This window comes from Rhagoletis zephyria, unplaced genomic scaffold, assembly GCF_001687245.7.
Source record: "Rhagoletis zephyria isolate East Lansing unplaced genomic scaffold, Rhagoletis_zephyria_1.1 Rzeph_scaffold_00923, whole genome shotgun sequence".
Taxonomy (NCBI): Eukaryota; Metazoa; Arthropoda; class Insecta; order Diptera; family Tephritidae; genus Rhagoletis; species Rhagoletis zephyria.
In genome coordinates, this window is record NW_016158007.1 from 27,275 (window position 1) to 54,713 (window position 27,439).

Sequence of the window (27,439 nt, forward strand, 5' to 3'; positions counted from 1 at the left end):
AGCGTAATCTTCGGGCTACACGAGTGTTTACACAATTTAACATTACTAAGTCATGTACATACATACACATATATATACATATGTATGCATGTAATATATGCAAATCTCACCAACTCTGCCGTCTTCAAACGGTCGGTCCCTTCATCCAGCGTCAGTCGACTACAAGCGACAGCCCAACTCCTCTGCCGCTCCAACAATTCTGCCACAAATTGGTGCTCTACACAACAAACAACGACACACTCTAATAAGCGCCCACAAACCCACAAGCAAACTAGCCCTGCCTGCCTTAACATAACNGCGACGAAGCCCAGATCAGCATGCAATCACAAATGCCGACCAGCGATCGCCCGCCGCCGAAGGCAGTGAGCCAGCAATGGCAAATAAAGTGACTTACAACAAGGCAACCACAATTGTTTGGAGGCGCTTAACCAGGCGACAAGCCGAGAAACTGCTAACTACGAGGTTATATTTAGAAAACGTTTGGCGTTGTTTCCTAGCTTTGTTTAAGCAACTCAACCCAAGCGCCAAACGATGCGCCAACAAAATAAAAACAAGCATTCAAAAAAAAAATACATATCTTCTCAAAAATCGTCTACTAAGCGGGAATGATTGGCGTGCAATTGAGTGCCGACACTGGTGAGCAATTTTTAAGAAAATGAGTCAGCAGTAAAAACAGCCAAAAGAGCAACAACTTAAAATACGCCTTAGTTAAATTGCAAAAGTTCAGCCAGCGCTAGCTGCGGCTAAGTTGGCTACGCTTAAAATCAGGCCCATCAAGCAGCCGTTAGCGCTTAGCACCAAAGACGCTAAGACGAAGCTGAAGCTGAAGCGGGCGAGTGCCAAACCAACAAGCCGAGTTACGAGCGCAATAGCCGCTGCTACTGTTGCGGCAGACGCTTCTTATGTAACAGACCCACTTATGCGAGCGCCGCTTACCGCAACGACAGCGGCAGCAGCAACGGAGTCGCGTCGAGGCCAGCGCCAAGCGGTGTTAATACGGCAGCAACCATTCGGCCGCACCAGTCCCCCAGCAACAGTTTCGGCACGTCATCATCGCCATCATCATCTTCGCCATAGTTGCCGCCATCGTAAGCATTTGACTTTGACATACTTTTCCAAAAGCGCAGGCCATAACAGGCGAGGTAACAACAACACCAATACCGACACAAGTAAAGAAAAAAGATAAATACGAAAACAAGTGAAAGAAATCGCGAGCAAATACCAAATAAAAATAAATCAACAAAGAGACAAAATATTTGGCTAAGAAAAACTCGTAACTCTTAACTCGTAACTCGTAACTCGTAGCTCGTCTCAGTAGCAGGTAAGAAAGAGCGCGCGCGCTCGTCTCCACCGCACAGAGAAGTGCCTAAAGTAAGGCAAAGAGCGCACTCACTACATACTCGTACTCGTACTCGTAAAAATGTTTGTGGCCAAATTATCAATGAGACATTTAGAAGAGTGTTTGGCATTACATGAGCAAACACCGGCGAGTGCGCGTCAGAGGGTGGCGTAATAATGGCAGCAAACAAAAAGCGAAAATAAAAGCGCACACAGATGATGGTGGCGAACGCCGCAACACATTTCGCCACTAGCAACAGTAACAGCGCTGGCAATGTGGCCACAACAACAACAATATTGCGCAAAAAGCCGGTTTAAGTGACGTTTACACGAGCGGCGTAGCGCTACAGCCAAACGAATGAGTAAGCGGCGTCCGAGCACGTTGTTCCAAATGTTATTTAGTTACTTGGCGCGCGGTTGTAATTGCTGATGTTGTTGTTGCTATTGCTGTTATTGTTGTTGTTGTTGTTGCTGTGATTGCGTTGTGCGTTAAATTACATAAGCGTTGACTGCCAAAAAAAAAAACGCTCAGCATTAAAGCCAGCCAGCGTCAATACGTCTATGATTACAAAAAAAAACAACAGCCATGGCAGATTTGTATAAAAGTAAAAAATAATTAAAAAATCCATTTGACCATTGGAATGAGTACATTTCTCAGGCGTAAGGGTATGCATGTGTGTGTGTTTGTGTTTCTGTTGAGACATACACATACATATGTATGTACTTTTGTATTATGTGTGTAGGCAGGGACGATTGCTAGCTGGGATGATTATCTAATATGGAAAATTCGAAAGGACGTTTGCGCAATCATACATATATATGTAAGCGCATACATACATGGAGACATACATATGTATGTAGGTATGTCTGTAGCACACCGAATGAGCTGTTGATTATATAAACAATTTGTAATGGTTAAGTTTGCCTAACCTATTTCATTTAGGTGAAATATGAACTGCACTGATATGTTGCAACTAGCCAAATTTAGATCAAGCAGTTTAAGATTATTTAGTTCGCATATTTTTCAGTCTCCTTCTTGCTACGAACAGAGTTAGCTTTATTGTAGAAAATATATATTACAATTATAAGCTGTGTCATTAAAAAAATTCATCCAGCTGTTGTTCTAACCCTTTTAATGGCTATCCATGCAGTTGGTAACAGAATGACTGATTCAGCATTGAAAATAGTGAGAAAATCCATATTAATTATGGTCTGTCAGGGCGTATACGCATCTAGAAATCAAAAAGCTCAACCAGCCACCGACAGAGCGCCCTTCCGTACCTGTCGTCCGTATGAGCTCTGATCCAATACTTTTCGTATAAAATTCTATAAAATTGTCAAACAGCAAAATTACTCTCTGAAGTGAAAGAAAAAAGAAGAAGAAGATTACTTCCATTGGCGATTCCGTCTGCCTTTTCATTGCGATTACGTCAGAAAGCATGCCTCGGACTTCAGTTCAGGAGTACCTCCGTATCAGAGTGTAGTTGAGCCATGTCCGCCCTGCACTCTACTATACGTTTTTAGGAAGTGCTCTGCGAAAATAATACCTTTTGGCAGCTTCACTGTCAATATATATGTATTTAGACTCATTCTTCCACACGAATTACTGTTTAATAATTCCATCGCCATTTTTATGACGTCAGTCCCTGATTGGGAAATTACACAAAGCTAAGTAAGTTTAATATTCACACAGTAGGCCGCAGGGGCTTACTCAATTGTGATTTTAGTCACATTTGGACTTGAATTATGCTCTAAGAAGGACGTCTTTTAATATTTTTGTTTGAGTATCTTATGGCGTGCTTCTTGGGATAGTTTTGTGGCCTGATGATTATCCCATGCTATTATTCACATTTCATATGGCTTGTTCTAGGACACTAAGTATTAAAAAAGGGCAGCAAATTCGATATTAGCAGCATGCCGCCCATATCACTCTATCGATCTACAAACAACGGTATCTATTTCATTGGCTTTAAGCCTCAGGAAATAATTAGAATATGTACTTTTTATCTGAAAAATGAACATTTTTTATTTTTGAGTTTATCAAATCCTTGTGAGCATGTCTTTTGGATAATTGATGCAAGAGGTTGGTGGAAATATTGCCTCAGTCGTATGCCGTTTTTACAGCGCTTGCATAAACCTGCTACCTTTCCTTCCAGTTAGTGTTTACCTCTTGTTTTCATTACCAAGAACAATTTTTTATTTAATTTGTGAAAGCCATCCTAATGAATCGCTTTAGCAATTTTCCATGCGCTGCCACTGCTACGCATCAGTTAACTTAAATATTCACTAAGTCGGTGATATTATTAGTCAAGCAGTAAAACAGCTTTGTACTTATGCGACATACCACATAAAAGTCAGCAGCTAAACGACTAAATCGTTGCCACATTAAAGATGCCCAGCAAACATATTTTCATAATCTCAAATAAAATTCCAAAACATATAAGAAACAACTTGTAGGAAAATTCAATGGAACGCTGGTCTTTGATAGCTTATAAATTTAATAGGCGTTTAAAAATTAATTACATACATATATGCCACGTCTGAGTAATCGAATCAAATTACCTTGAAATTTATGAAAATGTGAAAAGCCACTTTGTGTGGCTCATTGGGTTTTATTTAGTCAGCGAGTCGATGATAATACCACAAAGTCTTCTTAATGCTGCAAATGCGCGAATTTATGAGAGGAATTATTGCATTAGGAGTGATAAAAGCGAAAAGCACAAACAAAGCGACATATATATACATACATACCACGAAAATTCTTATAAAGCCAGTAAAGCTGGCAAAACAAAAAAAGGCATAAATGATCTTAAAACACGAATGATTTCTGATGCGTTCTTTGACTCGCGGTGATGGAGTCGATGATGACGAGGGTTGGAATTACACATAATTTCATTAGCATGGAAACTTTCGCAATAGGCAAAGTATTGTGATAATGACCTTTGTGATATGTATGTGCCTGATTTTAATCTTTTTTTTTGTTTTTTTTTGTTTTGATGGCACTTCACAAAGAAACCGACGAAGAAAAATGTTCAACTGTTTCTTTTTTTTTAATCTTAGGTACATTGATTTCAATTTCATCGAGGAGGCACTGATAAATATTTTAGTATATACAATTTATTGTTGTGTTTTTATGGCCTACGTGACAAAGTCACCTCATTGGCATTGAGCCAAATAAATGGTTTGTAGCGCATGGAAGCGTCAAAACCACTTGTCATTCATTCTGTTTTCTGCATTCGAAAAGAAAGATAATTCATTTCGGGTTTATTTGCAAATAATAACGAACATCTGATGCAGTGTTTGAGTATATGCACATACATATGTACTACATACATCCACAAGTAAATTATACATACATACATATGACTAACTTCACCACAGCTGTTTTGCCATACTCTTTCTGAGAATTATGCACCGCTTTGTGCTCTGTGACGCTAATGGGTATCCGTTCGACAACCACAGAGTAGATTTGAATTGTTAATCATTGCTGACACTTGGTTGCTTAAACCCCATTTGCTGACGCAAATAACCGGAATGCAGTCGCTATCTTCCTTATATCATCGCTTTAAAAACCACGCCGTCATCGATATTTGTTATCGACATTCTAAATACAACTGATTTCGTTGTTTATATGTACTGTCATCGATATTTTTGTTTTCCAGTTTTAACGATATCGATTATTGTGGTTATCTACAGCTATCGATATCAATTTGTCTTCATCGAATGGGCGCAGATTTGAATTTCATCAAGGCTATCGATATTTAATTTGAAATTGATGTCGTTATTGATATTTTTATGGTTGTCGGTAATGTTTTGCTTATTGGTATTGTTATAGTTATCGATTGTTATCGTTATGGGTGCCAAATCGATTTATTTTAATGGTAATTTGTGCACATCAATGAAGAAATGGTTTGCACGACTAGCTCATTGCAGTTTCTTTACTTTGACTTTTATAAGCAAATACAGATGCAAATACAAATACAAATATGATTACGTTGAAGAGATTTACTTTTACTTTGAGTGCCAACAAAGACATGCAGCACAATCATTCACAGTCATATTTAAGTGTGCAAACAACAGTAAAATATTGTACTTGTCAAGTAAACACACACACACACACACACACTCAGGCAGGTGTACACAAACGTAAAAATGTATATGTGTGTTTTGTTTTAAATGCAATTGTATGTTGTTATTTTTGTGATTGCAAAGTCATGTGCAGTGAAGTGTTGTTGTTGTTATTATCATTATTGTTGTTACTTGTACTGTGTTTTGTTGTTGTTGTTATTTGCTGCTATGGGTCGTTGTGCACTTCACTGGCCTTGAATATATAAAATAACAATAATTTACTTTTCTGGTTTTTTGCGGTATATGTACATACGTACGTACATACGTTGCGCTACGTTTTATTGCTATTGTTGGCATGTGCTTTATTGGGTGCCACGGCTGCTGCCGGTGGTTGTGTTTATGGTATTATTGGTTTTAATGCTATTACCGAGGTAAGTGGTAGTCAGTGGTGGTCAGGGCGTGTGTAGTTATGTAGTTATGTAGTTGTGTGCACTTGTGCGTGGTACATTAGCTATTTGTTCGAAGATCGCGGTTATGTTCCAGTGACTTATCTCACTTGTATCATCAAAGGACTAGCAGTGGCATGAAACCACATATTTCACATAGGTTATAGCTGTTCGGTGCTCGGCCGAAACCTCTCAAGGATTTATGAGACAGAAAATTACTTGTAATATGTGTAAGACTTCGACCACCGGCCTGCATAAGTTTTACTATGAGCTTATATTATATCAAAATCATTAGAATTTCTTTGCAGTTTTTTATTTTAGTTTTTTTATATTATTTTTTTTATCACAATTATACCCATTTCTACGCTTCTTGCTTTGATATATTTATTGCACTCTATTTAAAGTACTAAATTTTACTATAAAGGCTGCTTAACCGCACCCGGAACATCGCTTTGAGACTCCCGCACCTTGTGGGAGTAAATGTTTGACACGGATACCCGCAAGAAAAACTACTGGTAGTGAACTATATTATTACTAGTTTGATTTGAGGTAAGGCATGAAATTATCAGGCACTAACCAGTGCAAATAGTAGTATCATAATAACAGAAAACAGGGTTGTTTGCCTATTGATCCGCCGTTTTGGAAATATAACCGTTATTTACTGCTACAATAAGGGCCTTTGGGCTGATTGCTGCCGTACAGTTCAAAAGATGTGCGGCTCGAATCCTTGGGCAGAAAAAAATCTTTTATTTTTTATTGTAATTGATAGCACTTTTTATCAAAATAAAGGTATTTTTATACTTCCATTTAATATAATTTTTAATTTATTCCTGGAAAATGAATTTATTTTGGTAAAATTACTTAATTTCAGTCAGTCACAGCTGGTATACCCAAGAAGACAAATAATTTACTCTTTTATTTTGACATTGAAAATTTAAAGATGGATGTCCCTAAGCGAAAAATGAAAGGGTGTTCAAAATTGTTGAACTGTTAGCGCTCCGCAGCAGCTGATACCAGTCGATGAACTATTTAATCGATTTCTTTTAGTTTATCTACTAGCATTTCACTGCTGGGTAACCACACATTTCAGCGTATGGGGTGGCCTTTGCTGTCAGCTGTTGTGGGAGTGTGCTGTGGCGCTCTGTATTGTCCATGCACAGCTTTTTAATTGCCTCTATGTACTCACAAAGTAGCTAGGCTGCGTGTGCCAATGCAAATTTTATTATTTATTTACATACATAATCACGTAAATATTATTTGTTATAAATTTTATAATATTTATTTGAAAAACATTGGCTATCGTTGCGCTGCATTGTATATCATATATGTATTTATGTGTGTGTGGCATGTTTATCATGCTTTAAAAATCGCTCCAATTTACGTTGCTGCCATAGCTGCTATGTGTCTGGTTTGTTTTATTTATTTGTTTTTATTTTTTTCCAGTTTTTATTTTTTGTTGTCGTTGGAGGTCAGCTTACGTAAGGCTGTGCGCATTATTTCACTGAAGCACACACCTCACTTTTCCGTATTTGTGTAAATATTCATACATATGTTCGTATGTATGCACGCTTACACGGAATTATGTAATACATATTTGTTGTTACGTTTTTGTTTTTTTTTTGTTTCAACAAAATGCTAACCTTGGCGCGCAGAAAACGCCACTCTTTCGGCTATTTTTTCGTTTATTTGTTGTGCATATTTAAGTTTATTGTTTTAGCTGTTTTATTTACTTGTTGATTCTTTGTTCTTGAAGGCAGCTAGCAGCGTTCCATATGCGTGAGCTGCTTTTTTTTACATAACATTTTGCTTGTGTAGAAGATTTAGACGCGGCCACTGTTAGCTTTGACTTGGACAGAGTTTTGATTTTCTCATTTAATTTGCCTTTTTATGAGCATTTCAACAAGGCCGGGTCTCTTTTTTACCAAATGTATGTAGAGTTGCTTCGTTAAATTGTAAGCAAGACTGAACTTAACTAACTTGAACTTAAGTAGTCCTTAAGAGAATGTATAACATTTTTAAAAATTTTCATTTTATCCAATGTTTAATGGTAAATCACTTACACTAAACAGAATTATATTCATTGTACAAAAAATAAATTAGACAAATCAGTCATTCACTAAAACAATCAAACATTTGTTAAACAATTTTTTTTTAAATGTTGAGTCCGACTACAAAATGAAATGCAATAAAATTTGTTTAATTCATTGTATTGCTGTTCAAGTAGCCATGAACTTGAACTTCATTGGCCATGTAGCCTTAGCCAATTGCGTCACTAGGAAATTTCCAGAAAATTTGATAAAGATATAGCACCTGTACGTATGTGTGTATGTGTGTATGCAACAATATACTGAACAAAGAATATTCGCGCACATCACTGTCCTTTATTTTATTTGTCCGTTATATTAGCTACTCGAAAGTAAATCGAAACAAATGATACCTGTATATATGTGCATATGTATGTATTTATATACAAGCATATAAAATAATACATATTGTGCATATTAAAAGCTTTTGCTTACGTACATACAAATATTTCTCTTAAAGCTCAAATTCGATCGGCCACACGCCCGGGATGTTTTTTTTTTTTTTTGTTAATTAATACGCCAAATGGGCACAAAAAGTTCTAACTAATCGCATTTGAAAAAAGCCAAGTGAGTACTATTGGCATTCTTATCTAATGGGTGTATTTGTGTATTTGTGAATGTATTGCTTTGTATTAGTGATTATTACGATAATGAATATATTTTGCGTTTGATCGAGTGTACTTACTCTCATATAGCCGCATAAACCTACAAACCTACAAACTTTATTTTTCGCATGTGTGTGTGTATACAAATCTTGAGAACCTCGAAGAGTGTGCAATTTGTTTGTATGTATTTCTAAGCGTAAAGAGGCAGTCAGCAATATTTTTGTGGTAAATAGTATGCAGCACTTTGCCGAGTGTTTTATAATAGAACCAAATATTTTGAGCAAGAAATCAGAGCTACGAGATGTTTAGGCATGAAAATCCTCGAAAAATCTGAAAAAAATTCGAAAATTATCTGAAAGTTCAACAAAACCCCTAAAAAGCTCGGATCTATTTGAAAAGATTCCCAAAAATCAAAAACGGAGAATATCGAAAAGCCCTAAAAATATATCAAAAGTCTCGAAAAGTTTTACATAGAGTGGTAAACCCACGAAATATTTTATTTTTTTTGGCATCGGCTGGAAAGTATTGGGATTTCTTTTTCAAATATAAAAAAACTCTCCCTTTCTTTTTATATCCTTGTGCACAAATGCGTTCGGACAACAAATGTCTACATAAAGGCTCAGAATGAAAAGAGAAATCGATTGAGCAATTTCTGTCTGTCCGCCCGTCTAACCGTTCGTGAGAAAAAATCGTGATATGTCAACGAAATTTGGGAAGTACCTAGGTCGCTTTTTATCCGAAAAATAAGCATTTTAAATATCCCGGTAACCCCTTAACCAATTTCTGCTAAATTTGGCGGAGTTGTTGGTCCCGGTAACACATACTATGAAACGGCTGAAAATGTTAAAAATCGGATAATAACCACGCCCACATGCTGTATAACGGTAATTTGCAGAGATCTTTGATAAATCAGTAACTACTGAAGTGAATTGATGTCGATAGCCATACCATCCAACAACAGCATCTTCATAAATACAAAGAACAAATCAAAAGCAATGCGTTTGTACGAATGTTCAGATCTAAAAAAGCTCAAAATAGCTTAAGCACAAATTAGCAAAGAGAAAGCTAAAAAAATAAAAGTAGGTTAGTTTCTCCGTTTAGAAATTCCAGTAAATGTGAAAGCACTAAGTTTCATTTTAAATTGCACGATTAATGATACTAAATATAGAAGCACTATAAACATAAATTTTATATAAAATCTACGCAAGAATAGGAAGACATTTCCATTGCCTTTTTTGGTTTTCGTTGCAAGGCACTTAATTCTAATTTTCTACTCAACAAGCCCGACGGCGAAAAGAACAAAGAAAGTTTCACATTCATTGCCCTCTGAACTTTCGGCGTTCATTAAACGAGTCGTGCGCATTGGCTCGGAGGGGTGCAGTGCGTTTAATAGCCATTTCGCGTCGCATTACACCTTTGCTCTTTTGCACTTCATCAACAGCGTTGCGGTTGCCACTCTGCAGCTGGCTGGCAATTATCATAATTTCCCAGCCACCAGCAATGACAGCGTTTACTACACTGTACAGTCCCACCTAATGCCAACGCCAGCAGCCGGACTGCTATTAAACACTCTTTAAACATTTCACCAGCTGGCGTAAAGCGCAGAAATTCTAAAAGCTACGCACCGCCCTCACTTAACCAAAACACGAACGCCCAACATTTTAGATATTTTTTTGTTTCACTCTTCTGTGTACCTGCGGGTGTTTGTGTATGCTCGCCACCCCCGCGAGCTCCTGGTCTACGCCGCTGCCTTTTTTTTTGGTGCAACAGCAGCGCTCCATCAGCGCAGAGTGCTCACTCTCCGCCCATCCCTTTGGTCATCAACGCTTCGCCTGCCCAGTCGGTCAATCACCTCACATTTGCGTCAAAACGCTCATTGTAAAGCTAAAAGAAATGGAATGAAATGAAATGGAATGAGAACGCATGGAATTGAATACATAGTCAAGAATAATGAGAACGAAACGCGCTGCACGTTTGTAAATTTGTTGATGTGTGTGTGTGTGTGATGGGATGGGGCTTTGTGTGTGTGTGTGAGTGTAAACGAAAACAGCGCGTTGCTCTCGCGCTAAGCAAAGTTTGTTTGGCGTTTTCGTGTAAACATTTGAGCATTCTGTGTTTATTCGTACATTCTGTGTATAGTATATATGTACATATGTACATTTGTATGTAATTTTTTCTTTGCTTTCTCAATGTTTTTGTTGTTGCTGTTTTCCTTTAGATAACCTAGTGAGCGCTTGATTACAAAGTACAGTGAGAACTTTTATATTCCCACCATCACTTTTTCTATGTTTATATTTGCCATTATCTGCTTTTTAATGTTTCTCGTTTTTTTTTACTCATTTGAAGCATTTGAACTGGGTTTTTATGTGTTTTTGTTTTTTTTTCTGCGGTTTGTACATTTTTCTATTATTCAGTTTCTTTTAATTTACACCTTTTTTTTAAGTTCCTTCTACGGAAATCAGCGTTATAATGATTTTGCTTGCGAACAGCACTAAACCTAGCACCTGAAGCTTATTTATTTCAGTTGAATTTGTTTCGCGGTTTTACGATGCGTATTTGCTTATATAATTTCTTCTCTTGCTGCCCATGAATTTGCGCTTTGCTTTGCATATCATTTCATTTATTCAGGAAAGCGTCAACTGGCGGTCGGAGGATGCTGAGATTGCCTCTATGCGCGCATCTTCAGGCAATTCGAATTCTATGAAAGCAAACTGTCGTAGTGGAGTTCAGTACCGACTTGAATAGGTACATATATTCTACTTAATTATGTATGTATGAATTGATTTAGTGTGGCTGAATTCCTTATGAAGCCTTTCAATTGTATGGTTTGAAAATCGCCATGAAAGGTGCCGCATAACTTTTCGCTTGGATTACAAGTCACTCATTCGCAATGGAGTGCCACATCCAAAGTGTGGAAGGGGTTGGTAGGAAACTATTGCATGAATTTAATATGAAACTTAGTCCTATATTGTTAAGCAAAAATAAATTTTCAGCAAATTAGATTCTTAGTAAGACACAACTTTTATCAAAAATAATAAAACTCGCATTTTTTTATTGATTATTTAGCTGAATATTATTGTAGTTTAAGCTGACTTTTAAGTTACTTAAAATACATAATTGTAAATCTATTCCTTTAGTTCCAGTAACTTTTACTAGAGTTATCTAATTATAAAGTTACCTGAGATCATAAAACCAGCAAGCAACGTCTTCACACATGCTGAATTACTTTGGAATACAAAACTAGCAAATAAATCGTGTTAGTTAATAGATTTAACGGCTTATGCAAATTAAGTGGTAAATATGTAAATTGTTTACTGCAACAGACTTATTAATTTATTTGCAATATTTATGTGCCTAAGCATGGAGGTAAACATGGCTACAGAAAGTATCTAAACTTTTATTTGTACAGTGATAATAAGCTCCTAACTACATATGTACGTACATATATATAACGGGTTTTGTAGTGAGTTTTTAAGCAAATTTTGTATCATACATAAACATATAGATATAATGAGACTCATTTATTTACAGCTATCTAAAAGAGCAAACAAATAATTTACGAAATTTCTAATTGAATAAATGCTAATTGTCAATATTACTTTGTAAGTAATTAAATATTTACACAGTGGGGGTTGAATTGAAGTGATAGGATTAACATTTAACGTTAATAATAATAAGTAAATACTTAATAATAGTCCGCCTCTTTCGTAACCTTAACTGTATGTATGTATGTGGCAACACTATTTACTAAGAATAACTTTGAGTTTTAGTTTTCCCAAATAATGGATAGCTTTTAGTAGTGTATGGTAACCTTATTGAAAAGAAAGTCTAGATATAATAGTTATAAAATACCAATCACGTAATATATTACTTTATCGCATCTCTTTTAAGTAAATAAATAATTAGTTTGCCTCCGATATCACTCCAAACTAGTTTTGTCTGTTTTAAGCACTTGCGACATTTTAAGGCATAAATTGGTTGAAATTAATTCTTCCAGGAGCACATTTTCGTATAGTTTACCTGAACTATTTATTCGATCTATTACAATAAAGTTTTGGTATTCAAGTAAAGGAATCCGATAACTTTTGGATAGTATGTTTGTATGTAGTATGCAAATGCCAAATTTAAATTTAAACAATTTGAAATTAACAATCATTTAATTTCTGTACCACTATTAAAGACATAAAAATGGCATAATAAATACTCAAACCTAATTCCATTACATGCATTACTTTTATAATTACGTGGACCGCTTTACTGAGTTCAATTGAACAATTTGTTATTTATAAGCATCTGAGTTGAAAAAAGAACAAAGATCATATTAAATAATTCTATTCTAGTAATTATCGATATGAATATACGCACATACATATGTATGTACAACAATGCCGCGCCATTTCCTGCTTACAATTTGATTAGAGAAAACAAATTGGACAGAATGAGTGGGTATTTCCTTCTCAGGTACATTGACTTGTCGACATTATCTGAATAAATTACTGCATTCAACTAACTGCTAAGTAACCAAATTAACATATAATCGCATACATATGTACATATGTATCTACTAATTTTAAGTAATATTATCTTGACTTATTTTAGCAATAAACCCCGCGTCATAATTATAGGCGCATCAGGTATTAGTCATTTCTTTATAAAAATATTATTTATTCTTTAACACAAAAAACCATATAAATCGAAATTTCAAAATTTGTGCAATATTAAAAAAAAATGGAACAAATTTTTTTTTTAAATTTCGAGCTTTTTCTCAGAAAGAAAGTTTGAATAGCTGGGAATTGCCGTTAGTTTTTATCTTTTTTCTTTTTTTTCATATACAAAAAAAATGGTCGAATATACTTTATATGGAAGAAGTTGCCACCAGCAAAAAAAAAAATTCCTAAAGATCAACGCCAAGCGCTAGCTATTTCAATTCGATATAAAGGAAAATAATTCCGGAGCAGCATCGAAAAACACTGAATTTTCCTTCTTAAATGTATGCCTTTTCCAAACTAAACCAGCAAACCATTCAAATTGGCTGGCAAGTCACGATGACTCAGCTGAGTTTTTCATTGTGGATCGCTGTGACCAATTCAGTTCTGGACACATTTTAAAGAAACACTGATAAGATAATAGGAATAACAACGAATTCAAAACTGTAAAACTTATTTAATACAAAAACAAAGCAACTTAGCAACGCATGGGTGTCGTTTGAGTTATGCGAAATCAACTAATTTTTAATATGCAAAAATAATTTAAAGCAGAGTTTTTCTTTCGTTAAATAGTTGAAATATTTTTTTTTTTTTTTTTAATCCAAGACGCTAAAATTTTTATCAACTCTCTCACTAAATTGAAAGCTTATTTTGAGCATTTGTGTATGTAGCACAAATTCAATTGAATGCCATCCTTTGTTATCAGTGTATTCACTGCTGGCACCTAAATTTATCGCACAACTAAATAATCGAGTGTTGTTGTTTCACATTTTTGTTTTTATGGCTCTGCATGCATATTTTTATAACTTTTCACTCAGTTGCGTCAACTATAGCGTAGGAAAGTTCAACGAACCTGATCTTCAAAATTAGGTCAGACTGCTGGGGGAATAGTCGGTGAATTAAACGGATTGCTTAATAAAATAAATTTTCTTGATAAATATAAAATTACGCAAAGAATTTGGACGTCTTAATTTTTAAAATTTTCAGACGCAACTTTTTACTCAACAAAATTTTAATAAAACTCGAGATAAAGTGATAAACCTGTTTCCGACATTTCACTTGCATATGCTCTCTTATTTATTTGTTTCAGTCTTTACATAAAAAAAAAAAAAAAAACTACGACGCCCTCAACCCACTTGTTTATTGTTTACGTGCACGCTGTTCAACACAATAAGCATTTACACTGCTCTGCCTCCGCCGCCGCCTGTCGCCCTATCATCCCACAGTTGACTAGACAGTTGACCGTCGGCAACCTCAATACAACTAAATGCATACAAATTTATTTAGTGGAAACAACAGCAATAACAAATAAATTAAGAATAATATGGGTAATAAATAGAACTACAAAAAATAAACCAGCCAGCCGTCAGCCAAAATTTTTTGCGTTGCTGTTGGGGCTGGTGGCTTTTGCGGTTTGTTTGTCATTGTTTACATACTTAGCGATAACTTAATTCATCAGTAGGTATCAATGTATGTATGTACAGTATCGGTCATATCTATAGCACGCCATTTCAAAGTGATATTGTGTGCAACTTATGTTTATTTATTTATTTTTGAGAATTTTCAATTAAAATACAGTTCTTTCTCTAACAAACCCCATATAAAAATAAGTTTAACAATTTGTAGAAAACTTCAAAAAAGTGCAACAAATTTTCACCTAAATTTCAAACTTTTTTCTCAGAAGTGTTTGAATTTTTCTGAATACACAGTTTTATAGCCCAACCAATTTTAACTTTTTTGAAGTTTTCTACAAATTTTTAAACTTGGGTTTAAATGGGGTTTGTTAGAGAAAGAACTGTATTTTAATTGAAAATTCTTAAAAATAAATAAATAAACATAAGTGGCACACACTATCACTTTGAAATGGCGTGCTATAGATATGACCGATACTGTATGTATGTCTGCGGCTCGCTACTGTCCGAATCTCTGTAGCGACTACCGACAAATTATTTGTGGTCGCACAAAAACTAAGTTTTCTTTTATGGATTTTTATTTCGTGAGTGTCTAATATTGTCGGGTTTAAGTTTATTTTTGGTGTTTCTCTGGCGGCTTGTTGATAAGGCAGAACGAGTTTAAAGGTGTGCGGCATAATTACAAAGGATATTTACTGAATGTTTAGTTATATACCTGCCGTCGAAATTAAAAGTTGAACTGTTGGGTAATCTCCTCTAAATTGCAAAATAAATTTATAAGGCTTAGCATAAGTTGTTAAGAACTTTTTTTTTGTTTTGCAATTAATACCTATGTATGTATACGATCAAAGTAAATTTAATGTGATTTCGTTTCTACCAAACAAGGCCACCTTTTGATTGCCCCTTTTTCGTTTCGCGTTCGATTCTAAAATAAAGGTAAACAGTGAAACAGAGGAGATGGTTGCCCTGAAGATCAGATGGCTGCGAAAAACGACAATATTACCAAATGCGTTGGCCAGACAAAGACAAGAAGGCGAAAGAATGCCCTTTTACAGGGTTGGGGGTTACATCAAACACATTTTGCACCGGGGAAGGGCAACATTTTTTATGGAATAAATGAAATCACCATTAATGAAAGAATTGAAATTAACTTTTTTTGAGTATTTAAAGAGTACAGAACTAGAAATAAAAATACTCATTTTTTGTAAGCGTTAGCTCGATTTATATTAGTGAATATAATTTGAAATATGTAATACACATTTTAAATTTATTTCTAATCTATTCTATCTATTATAAATTTTTATTTCTAAAATTCTAGTTCAATGCTAAGTTATTTCTGAGTTTATAATTTTTGGATGAAAGTAAACTTAAGTTTCAAGTTTCTTCTCTGCACTTAGACAGCAAATAAATGGCGCTTGAACGAATTGTATGAAAACTTCTTAAAAGCTACCCTGGTAGGCTAAAAAAAATTACATTTTTGATTCGATTTAACTTTTTTATCGATTTATGTGAAAACCTGTATAGATTTAAAAACTTACCTCATTTAAATTAATCATGCATCCCAATAGTGTAGCTATTCGCTTGAAGAAGGATTAATTTTTCTCCCAAACAAAATTTGATCAAAAAATGACGCAGTTGTTCGTATTTCGAAAAAACTTGCATTACGAAATTGTTCCAAATTGCATCATAGTAAATTACCTTCTTTGATCGTGCAGATAGAGTTTTCGTTTTTGTAATTTTTATTTTTTGCATATCCAATTGGCGTCAGTTGGTGCAGAGGTGAAACCATTATCTTTCTTTGTTGGACTTCGCCAAACAAGAAAAAATGGAATGAAATTCTTTACATATTTAGGTTAAAATTTTTTCGGAGAATTTTGTGACAACTTGATTTAAGCCGAAATACATGGACGGTAATAATAAAATAATAATAAATTTAATATTATGTTCCTTCCTTCAAGCAATTTTTTTGTATGGGGCGTGTGCCGCCTAATGTTTATGTATGTTTATGTATGTATGTAAATACACTCTTACGTTTGGGTGCTCGCTTGCAGTTGTGTAAAACGCAATCATTCGTAAAACTAGCATTTGCATTCTATGCATATTCATGAGCATTTGCTACTGGAACTGTTGGCCGTTTATTGTTTCAGTTGTAAATTAAAAACAAACACCTTAACGTTGTTTTGAATGTAGAAAGGTCTTAACTGAGATTTTCCATTTTTTACAGCAGAAGCAAAAAAATATATGCAATAACACATACTCGTACAATTGTGTGTTTAGAGCTTCTAAATACATAAATGGCTACGGAGTCGCATCTCAAAATTTCTAGAGAAAATGCCTCTTAGTGTGTGATGCTTAAAAATCCATAGAAAAAAGTAATTTTTAGCAAAAAAAAAACGACTTAAACCAGATTAGTATGGGACTACCTCTAAGACACTACATTTCCGATGCAAAAAGAATTATCGAAATCGATTGACGTGGTCCAAAGTTATCCGGTAACATACATAACAAAAAAATTAAAAAAAATATTCCGACGAAATGATAACCTCCTCCTTTTTTGGAAGTCGCTTAAAAAAGAACGACATCAAAATGAATGTAATTTTTGAGCCTTGATATGCAATGTAGATTTTTTCGGTAACAGTTCAGCAAGCATAACCAGAGAATGTTCATGTAACCAGAGAATGTTAATGTAACACCAGCAAATGTTAATGTAATTACATTAACATTCTCTGATGTAACACATTTCTCTCACAACGCAGAGCAAATAACAGCAAAAGCAATTACAGCAGCAGCATCCGTTAAACGTAAACGTAACAATAGCAGCGAGTGCAAAAGCAAAATCCACAACTCAACTACATACATACATACATATATTCATATGTAAGTTGCGTAACGTTAGGCCCAGCCCCTATATGTATGTCTGTATATTTGCTGTGCTGTCTTTCACGCACACATTTGAAAACACTCTGTTCACTTAACAGAATATCGGTCTCTTTACTGTTACATGGCTGTTAAATGCTCTGCACTTGCTATTTTAATGTTTTCAAAGTAATTGCATGTCGATTTAAAGAGACATTGTTTGAATGTCCCTCATGCGGGGAATTATTTTAACCCTGATTAACCTTTATATGGAAAGTTGCATAATTTTTAAGGCAAATGATATAACATTTTCTACAAACGTCATGTTAAAAAATGTACATAGTATATGAAATTAAAAGTGTGAATTTCTGGCGTGCCTATAAATAAATAACATCTGGCCTACGTGACTTGATTCGCGCAAATAGCGCCACATTAATGATGCGCAAAACTTCTACATATGTATATCCATATTGAAATTAAAAATGTTCAATAAAAGGAAATCATGTTGACAATTAAATATTTGTATTTCATATTTATATACATATATAAGTACATACAATGCAAAAATATTCGTAAATTAGAGTTTCCAAAACTGTATTAAGGCAGTAAAATCATTATATCGTCGATGTTTTTGCAAAACCGCCTATCTTACGGCACCCAAATTTTAAAGGAGAACGGAAAAACGAGTTTTTTTTGGAGGCATTGCCTTGATAGGCGGTATTTTCTCTAGCTATTATTTTACAAAACCATCTCCAGACTACGCCAGAGTATTTCTGTTAATTACATCAAAAGCATATTCTTCAGCGGTTTCGGAGTCTTCGAAAGCTTACACACATTTTATATGTACACACACACACACACACATATATATATATATATATATGTTTTTAATTTGACTATAAGTTTCGATTACAATTTTATTGCACAAAATGTATATAATGTGATTAGATACAGCGATGATAGTCAGAAAATCCAGCTAAATAATTTTGTCCAACTGGCTTGTTCTATTCGAACCGAGCGATTTGAAAGCGAATTCGAGTCAAAACACTTTTCATTCGCTGAGCGTATTGAAAGCTGGTTTTTGCCTTCGTTTTGAATCACAGCGATCGGGGCCAAAGCGCTTTATGTGTCAGTATAAACAAGGTATATATTCATGAGTTAAATAAGCAATTATATTTTTATTGTTGCAAGATATATTGAAAGTAGAGGTGGGTGGTTGGGTAGTTCTAAAGCAGTAACAACACTTATTTTTCGTTAGTATCTAAAATGTCAATGAAGTCTATCCCTATTTTAAAGCGATACAAACAATTAAATTTGTTTATTTTTAGTGGATGTTCCTTTATTAATTTCACAGGGTTTCATCGAATTTGAATTGCCTTAAGTGGAACAATTATTACGAAATTAAATACGACCTTTTTCAATGAATTGTAAAAATATTTGCAAATCTATTCTCATTCACGACTTCCAAGGCACTCTAGAAGCGGCAACGAAATCGGCGTTTGCCATGCATCGATAAGAAAAAAAATCGGACATGAGCTTGGCTGGGGTCAGTTCAGATTGTGCGTTGTGCTACCACTTAATAGACCTTTCCTGGAACGGTTACTGCAGATAACACGTGAAAGTATTGGGGGAAAAAGCTTATTCTTCTTCTTATTTGACACTACAACTGTTTTTCGGTTTGGTCCGAAACCAGTAAACTTAGCCAATTACCCCTCTCCTTTGTGAGTTGGTGGCAGTTGTTCATCCCGAGTGCAGACAGGTCCCGAGCGTCGTTATCGATGCATACAATATGCCAAGCCAAGGAAATCTTCGTGTTTTTAGGTGCTCATCCATGTCCAAGTCGTTAAAAAGCTCGTACAGTTTGTCATTTCTATCATCTTCAGTTCCCGACGCCCAACCGAGCAGGGCCGTAGATAACAAACGCTGCTTAATCAAAATGAAGTTCCGGAGGCGGACGATGGTCATCGCAGAGAGTTCCACTCAAGTTTGTTTGAAATACGTGCTGAGATGTTTAAACTTAAGCCTTCCAAAAGCAGGACAGTTAAAACCAAAAATATTGAGATGACTGTACATCGCCGTCCCTCATACAGCTACAACAATAGGAGTCCAAAACGACGTTAAGTCGTACCGCATGAGTTTCTATTGAATAGTGGCCGAGGAGACCCGTGTTAAATCTGAGAGGTGGCGATAAGTAGCTGAAGAAGCTCCTTTGACCGCACGAACTGAAGTACCAATCGGAATGATTTATCAACTAAGTATTGTGACCGTCCATGTCTATAATGGTGAGGAACACCCTGGCAGCTCTATCTAGGCAATTCATTAGCTATGACTTTCCCTGCAGTGTATTCATGCCCTGCGAGTGAAATCCGCATGGTTTGGAAATAAATCGAGCCAAGCGAAAGGGGGATCATGTATTTTCTGAAGAATTTGGCACAATTGCACTTTACGCGATCCCAGAGTGACTACAATATCTGCTTGAAATCCGAAAACCTAAACTTAAGATCATTCTTGACAGAACTCGCCTTCGCTAACTTTACTATCCAAGTTCGACAAATTTGTGAATATGTTTACTGGACCTCTGTTCCAACGCCTGCCAATGTGCCATACACCCATTAGCCTCGGTACACAGCGATCCGCTTGCCGAGGTCTAATATGCCGGGTTCATTTCTCGGACAGCCGAAGAAATAATTTGCTACGGTGCGGAGGGATTCTCTTTTACCTGAGAACCTAAATATTCAAGACCGGGGGAAATTGCTGTGGGGATAAGAATACCGAGCTGATGTCTGACGACCAGATCATGAATAGGTGGAGAAAACATTTCGCTAAGCTCACGGCTTGTCATTGAAGTTATTGAGTAAGCCAGCCCGAAGCTAGTAAGACATGTATCAACTATGCTCAATCCATAAGAAAAGTAATGCCTTGAACTGCGCCAATTTTTGTGAAAGTAATCTTTTAAACAAAGATTCATATTCTCTTAGATGAGAATTACTCGAGCAAAGGAGAGACTTAGTTCTCTCCTTTAAAAGCTTTTGCCGCCATTGCATATTTTTTTATGTAACTTACCGCATAACTTTAGACCACTTTAACCGATTTCGATAATCATTTTTTCATCGGCAAGGTGGTCCGATAATTGGATCGTGAAGAAATTAACGATAATCTTTAATCTTTATATGAGAATTGAAGTCGTTTTTGTTTTTAGCTTAAAAATTACTTGTTTAATTGAAAACTTGTTTTACGTAACTTGAGGAAAGCGTCATCGCCCAACTCATTGACTGAAAATAGCGCCTACCATTCGCTACTTATGCAACTAATGAAGATTCTGATCGTTTCCGGCACGACGCTTATTGAGTTTACTTAATGCAAAAATTCAAATTAGTTCGTTTTGCAATCGCAATTGCCAAGCTTCTGCCATTCCATTCTAGGCTTAATTGTTGTCGCCCAAGTAGTTTTAAACAGATACAAATTGTACGCAAATGGTAATCATTCAAAGGTACAAATTATTCCTGCATTGCAAATACTTTGTAGAAGGTTTGCTTCTAATTACGTAAACGAATTGCACTCGATTTGCATAAAAATACCCGCATTTGCATAAAATAAAACACATACACACACCCTCACTTATCCGTACTGCACAGACACACGCACACAATAATTTTCAGTTTGCCACTTCTGCCGGTGCCGCACCACCCACCAATCGAAAGACATAACAAAAATGTTTCTTAAATAACCGCAGAATCGTCACGAAACCAGTTGAGCGCCGCGATCACAGCGATGCCGCGCATATGCAACAGGGACGCCAACGAGCAGCGACAAAAACCTAAAATACAACTAATAAATACACAGCCAAGCAGCCAAGCAGCCATCGCTAATGCAAATATAAATCGAGTATGACGACATGCTCATCGTTCGCGCGGCACCCATCACAGTCGCAACAGTCGCGCAGCTCCAAATGCTCCAAGCGCCGCAAGCATAGCGCAATAGGTTATGCCGCAATCGCTTGTGCAATACGTTGCACTCTCTATTGGCGATGTAATCGGTTGCACGCACGCTGCGCCGCAACCAACGCCACCAGCGACACTGACGCCAACGCCTGCAAACGTAACAGTCGTTGCGGCGGCAACTGGAGGCTCACTCAACGGACGGTGAGCGACTAGAAGGGCTGCAATGGTTGCGCGCAATTGGCAATTGGCTATGCTGTAAGTGCTGGCGATGGGTGGCGCTAAGCTGCAATAGAAATAATTGAAATATAAACAAAACAATTACAGAGGAATACAAGCGCTGTGGCATCAGCGTCAACAACGAACGTCATGCAGATCGTTGATTGCGCCAATTTGCAAATTCGCGCACCCGCATGCAGGAGGCTTGGGTTTTGGCAGGCAATACAGCAAAAATAACAACGCAATACAAATAGCGGCGACAATTCTAAATAAAACCAAATTACCTTTACAAATTTCGACTGTTGCAACATCACTCGCCGCCTTTGCTGTTGGCTTTGCATAGCGTAATAGTGATTTGTCCGTAAGGCCGCGCGCTGCCGCCAGCCCCCACCTCTCATCCCTACATGCTGAGTGGGCCGAAATGGCGCGTGGACAGGCAAGCATTTGTTCAAATAACTTTTACCCCACTGCCGTGCGCCCGAAGCCCGCATAAACATATACACACGTTTGTAGATGTCTGAGTGCCTTCATTGTTTACATTTACAAAAAATTTTTTAATTTTTGTACGATTAGTGTAATGAGTACGAAATGGATTCTGTCAATATTTCGTAGACATAAGTGGCCATGCGGCTTATCATTATTTTGCCAGTGCGATTTTCCACGACATTTAACGGCAGCTCGTTTACTTTTGTTGGCAATGCGTCAAGCGGCTGCTAATTGCCGCCAGCACCCTGCGGCACACCTTGTCGGAGGAGGTACGGGCGCAGCGTATTTGCTGATAGCCACAGCCACAGCCACTCAAATATTGACAGGCACACTCCGCGCACCCGAAATCGTTTGTGGCGTTTGCGGCGTTGGTGTGCGGGTGCTAATAATAAAAGCCGCATACGTCACACTTGGCTAGTTGAGCAGCACAAAGGCACAAAGTGTGTGTACGGGCGAGCGCTTGTTAGCCTTTTTGACATTTCCATTTAAATTGGCATTAATGAAAGCAGGTTTTTTCTGGCGTTTTCATTTGAAGTGACACCTTCTCGGAACGTTCGAAAATTCTGTAGTATTTTTCTTCATTTTTGGTTGGGGGCGCGATAACAGCGCGGAGGTGTTATTGCTCTGAACATTGGGGAAACTACAATTGGCTGTTGAGTTAATGCATGTACATATCTACATATGTATGTATGTATGTATGTATGTATGTTCTTGAATGTTCGAAGTAAGGAGGCTTTTTTGATTAAATTGTTTCAGCTTAATATATATATAAATAAATACATACAGAGGCGCACCCAGGAATTTATTTTGGGGGGACTTATACTTCTAAAGTTATATATAACAGAAAATGGTGGAAATTTGCATCAGATAATATGCTCTTTAAAAAAACATTTATGTAAGGCCCCTATTATGGTTCACCACTCAACTTTTATAAATTGTAATTGTAATTGTAAATAAGTTTAAAAATTGCACTTTATTTGCATAAAATTAACAAAGAACTCAAATATTTTTAACCGATTTCAAAAAACCAGAGAGTGAACCGATTTCAATAATTATTTTTTTTTATCAGAAAGATGGTACCTCAAGGGTTGTCCCGTAATTTGGTTTAGATCCGATCATTGTATTATGAAAAAATTAACGGTAGCTCAAAATTTATAAAAGAGAACTGAAGTCAGTGGTGTTTTTTCCTTAAAAATTGTTTAGGGACATTATTGATAAACATTTTTTAAACTTTTCCTTCTAGTTCCTTATATGTTTTCCTCCTCCTCACGGCAGGCGCCTTATCCTTTGACTTGCTGAACATACTTGAACATACTTTATGAAAATTTCAACACTTTAAATCAATTCTTTTAAAAATAATTTAAGTCAATTAGTTTTATCGACCGATTTATTAATTTCTTCCTTTTTCTTCTCTTTACAGCGCCCGCAAATTTCAAGAGTTTGCTACTACGCGCCGAAGTTCTGCGTAAACTAAATCATTTCCAAAGCTCACTGGCCGATGCTGAGAACGCATTAAAGACGCGCTTCACATCAGCGAAGGTAATGCGAATAACCCTCAGACACTCATGCAATCTTTACCAACTTATTTACTATAAATTTTCGGCTTACAGGCTCACTATCTACGCGCACTGGCGCTGAGTGATTTGGGTCGTTGCGATGAGGCGCTCTACGACAACTGTTTGGCCATATGTCTCGACAAGGATACACTACTCACTAGTTCGGAACTTTTTCAACATGATCTCGCAAAGGTAAGACAACAAAGATGTCAATGAAATCAAATTGAAAGCAATTCAGGCTCTTCAATTGGTGATGAATACAGCCATTTAGTCCAAATCAAATTTTAAAAGACTTGCTTTCCTAAACCAATCCAATTAAATTAGAATCTCCTCCTCTTCACTTGCAGAATTTGCAGAAACTCCTCGCCCAAACTCCGAAAAGTAAATCGCTGCTTCAGCGTACCTTCAGCTCAGGTTCCGCCATTGCCGCTGTTCCTTACAAGCTGCTCACGGCCGAGCAACACTTGCGCCGGCGCAAAGAAATCGCACTGCTCAGCAATGCCAATGGCGATAATTTAAGTTCCATCGACGACGAATTTATACCGTACGACAGTAAATGTGATATTATCGCGGATAGCGATTACTTGGCCACTACGGATGGTGCCATCGCTGGCGGTGGTGGTTTCGGTGGTGATGCTGGCAGCGGCGCCAATATTACCGAGTACATATCGGGTATCGGCGACACGCTCATGGATAAGCGTTTCTCGATTTACGCGGGGATGGAGAAGCACTTTGACATTGAATTACGTCGACAAACGTCACGTAAGCATTTCCGTCGGAAATGGACGCAAAAAGAAACGGAGCTGATGCCTACTTTGAATTCGACGTTGGAGGAGGTGCACTACAGCGTGCTCTTCCGCAACACCTTGGTCCGGGTGCAGCAAGAGTTGCAGCGGCTGAAAAGTGAGTACTCTCTTAGATCGCTGAATTGTAAATGTGACTTCATGAGAATTTTATTGCAGAGCTCGATTTGGTAAATGGCGCACCGCAGAAACCGTTACTACAAGTGCCCGCCGGTCTGGTGGATGCCAGCGATTTCGATTGTGTGCTGTGTTGCCGTACCTTCTGGAAGCCGGTGGTGACACCCTGTGGTCACACTTACTGCCGGGTATGCTTGGATCGTTGCATGGATTACACCTCCTCGTGTCCATTGTGCATGTCGCCACTTGTGGAACCAAATGTCAATACCATGTATCAGGGCTCATCCTCGCCCGTTCCCTTCATTGTGGCCAAGCGGCCAGTGACCAAATTCCTTGAAGCCGCAATGAAACGATTCATTCCAGACAACTACGAGACGCGTTTCCGCCAGGAGATCGACCTGGAGCCATCGGTGCCGGTCTTCATCTGCACAACCGCCTTCCCTTATGTGCCATGTCCGCTGTTCGTCTACGAGCCGCGCTATCGTCTAATGGTGCGACGCGCCGTGGAATCAGGTGAGAAGCAATTCGGCATTGTGCAGCCGAATAGCGGTAAATCGCGCTACTTTGACGTTGGCACAATGCTCGACATACGCGACTGTGTGCTGCTCGGCGATGGCTGCTCCATCCTCAGCACAGTGGGCTGCAAGCGTTTCAAGATTTTGGCACGCAACGAGAAGGATGGGTACGAGACGGCCAAAGTGGAGTACATTTACGATGAGACGATACCCGACGAGATGGTTAAGACGGTCAACAACATGCACGCAATCGTGCTGGGCAAGGCGATTGATTGGTTCGAAAGTCTCAGCACCGAACTGAAACAAGAGATACTGCAGAGTTTGGGTGAGATGCCGGCTGTGGAGGAAAACTGGGAGACTATCGCCGATGGGCCAGCGTGGGCTTGGTGGATCATTGCGCTGCTGCCGCTCAATCAGCAACTGAAGGTAAGCGCTACACATTGGTACACTGTCTTGTGGACAAACGAACTAATTAATTTCTATCTTTCTCTCTCGTTTCACAGGTTGACATTCTAGCGACGACTTCGTTGGAGAAGAGACTGCGCGCCATCGAAAAGACTCTCGACTACATGTCCGGCACACTGCGGCGCGCGCAGCAGCATGACTGTAGTGTGGTCGTGCCACAACAACAGCAGCAACAGCAACAACTGCAGCAGGAACAGCAGGAAGAATGCGAAAATGAGTTGTTGCAATGTGATGAGTGCTGTCAACGCACAACAACCAACGCGCTGCGATCTGTCAACGGCGAGCCGCATCATCATCATCATCATCATCACCACGCGAGCAGCAGTGAGCAGCAGTTGTTGTTGTAGTGTTGCAACAGTGACAGCGGCGGCGAAGTATTGAGGAGCACAAACGATGATGGGGAGAGTAGAAGAAAAAGGAAAATGCAAATAAAGCGGAAAAGCAAACGAAAAAGGCGAAGAGAAGGAGTGGCAAAGTGTGGGAGAGTAAAGGGCGCCATAAACACGGCATAAGGTCAAACAACAAACACCAAAAGCTTTAAATCATTTCTAAAATGAATTAATAAATACACTCTAAACTAAAATTAACCAAATATGCGATCGGCGCATGGCGCATGCGTCAACACGGCGCGGCGCCGAATACACAAGCAGATGCAAATTAGGGCATATGTGTACCGTTATTTGCGATCTACAACACTATGTGGCAGCCCTGTAAGAATGCCAGACTTAGATTTACATAGTTTTTTTCTAATTTGTAATTATTTAATCAATTAATGTATATGTATGTGTGTGTAAATGATAATAGCTAAAGAAAGTTTAATTCTTAAGCAATTGTGGAATGATGGAGGAGAAATAAAACGAGCTAAATGTTGCCTAGGCAGTTCTAGAAATTTAATCTATGTAATTACATACCTGTCTTATACCGCTAAAAATGAGGGAATTTATCAAATCATACAAAGTAAAAATAAAAAAAAAAAACATATATATATATATACATAAATATTAAATGTCAAAGGCAGGCGTACGAGAATTTAACAGCCGGTTTCACCAGCAATTTAAATGGTAAATGATTTTTTATTTTCTGTCAAATTTCCATATGAAATTCAAAAAATTTAAATCATTTCTCACTTATATTGCTTTCGTGAAATTGGCTGTAAATTTCATGCGAAAAATTTAAATACCCGTAATTGTTAGATGCCAAAAATAGTAGGAGATAGAAAATTTGAAATGAATTAATGCAGATACTATGATGCAGTAGAAATTCGATGTGTGATTGCATGTATAGTGTAGCGCAAAGTTTCTATGGGAATTTTGAAATTATAATCGGAGGTAAATCGAAATAGTTTCGGTGTAAGACAGAAGGTAAAAACAAAAGTATAATGATGAAATATTTTTTCAAATTTTTTTTTTTTTGGGTTTTGGCCATTAAAACTAAATTTTCGTTGAATTCAAAACGGTGTGAGTTTCCGAAAAGGAATATTTAAAAAATGCATTTGAAAAAGTTTCATCAGTGAGAAAATATGTTTTCGCTCATTTTTCAAAAACACTTTTATATATATATGTACATATTTGGACGAAAATTTTCTATTATTTTAAGAGCCGAAAATTTTAAAACTAAAAAAATTTGTTTTATAAAAATTGAAAATTTCTTATGAAATCAAACAATAAATGCGAAAAAAATTAAAGTATTCACAAGTGTTGATTGCTTTCAGCGAAAATTTAAATTTTTAACAAACTGCACCAAAGAAAAGGCCAACCAACCGCTTTCCGAAACTAAGTACTAAAATCTAATACAATAAAAAGTAAAAATAATATTAAAATGGAAT

At 37.1% G+C, this 27,439-nt stretch overlaps 1 protein-coding gene across 3 annotated transcripts in view; it reads left to right on the top strand.

Moving 5' to 3' along the window:
- LOC108362069 (uncharacterized) overlaps positions 1-26,720 on the top strand; it is a 42,224-nt gene extending 15,504 nt beyond the window's left edge. For 2 of the 3 annotated variants that reach the window (XM_017614905.1, XM_017614904.1), the window contains exons 3-7: positions 23,579-23,697; positions 23,769-23,906; positions 24,062-24,617; positions 24,677-25,575; positions 25,653-25,961. In XM_017614905.1, coding sequence (XP_017470394.1) covers positions 23,579-23,697; positions 23,769-23,906; positions 24,062-24,617; positions 24,677-25,575; positions 25,653-25,961 — 2,021 coding nt within the window. Of the gene's footprint in view, positions 1-23,578; positions 23,698-23,768; positions 23,907-24,061; positions 24,618-24,676; positions 25,576-25,652 lie in introns of all 3 variants that reach the window. The other variant, XM_017614906.1, reaches the window with a different exon arrangement.
- Positions 26,721-27,439: the final 719 nt, after the last annotated feature.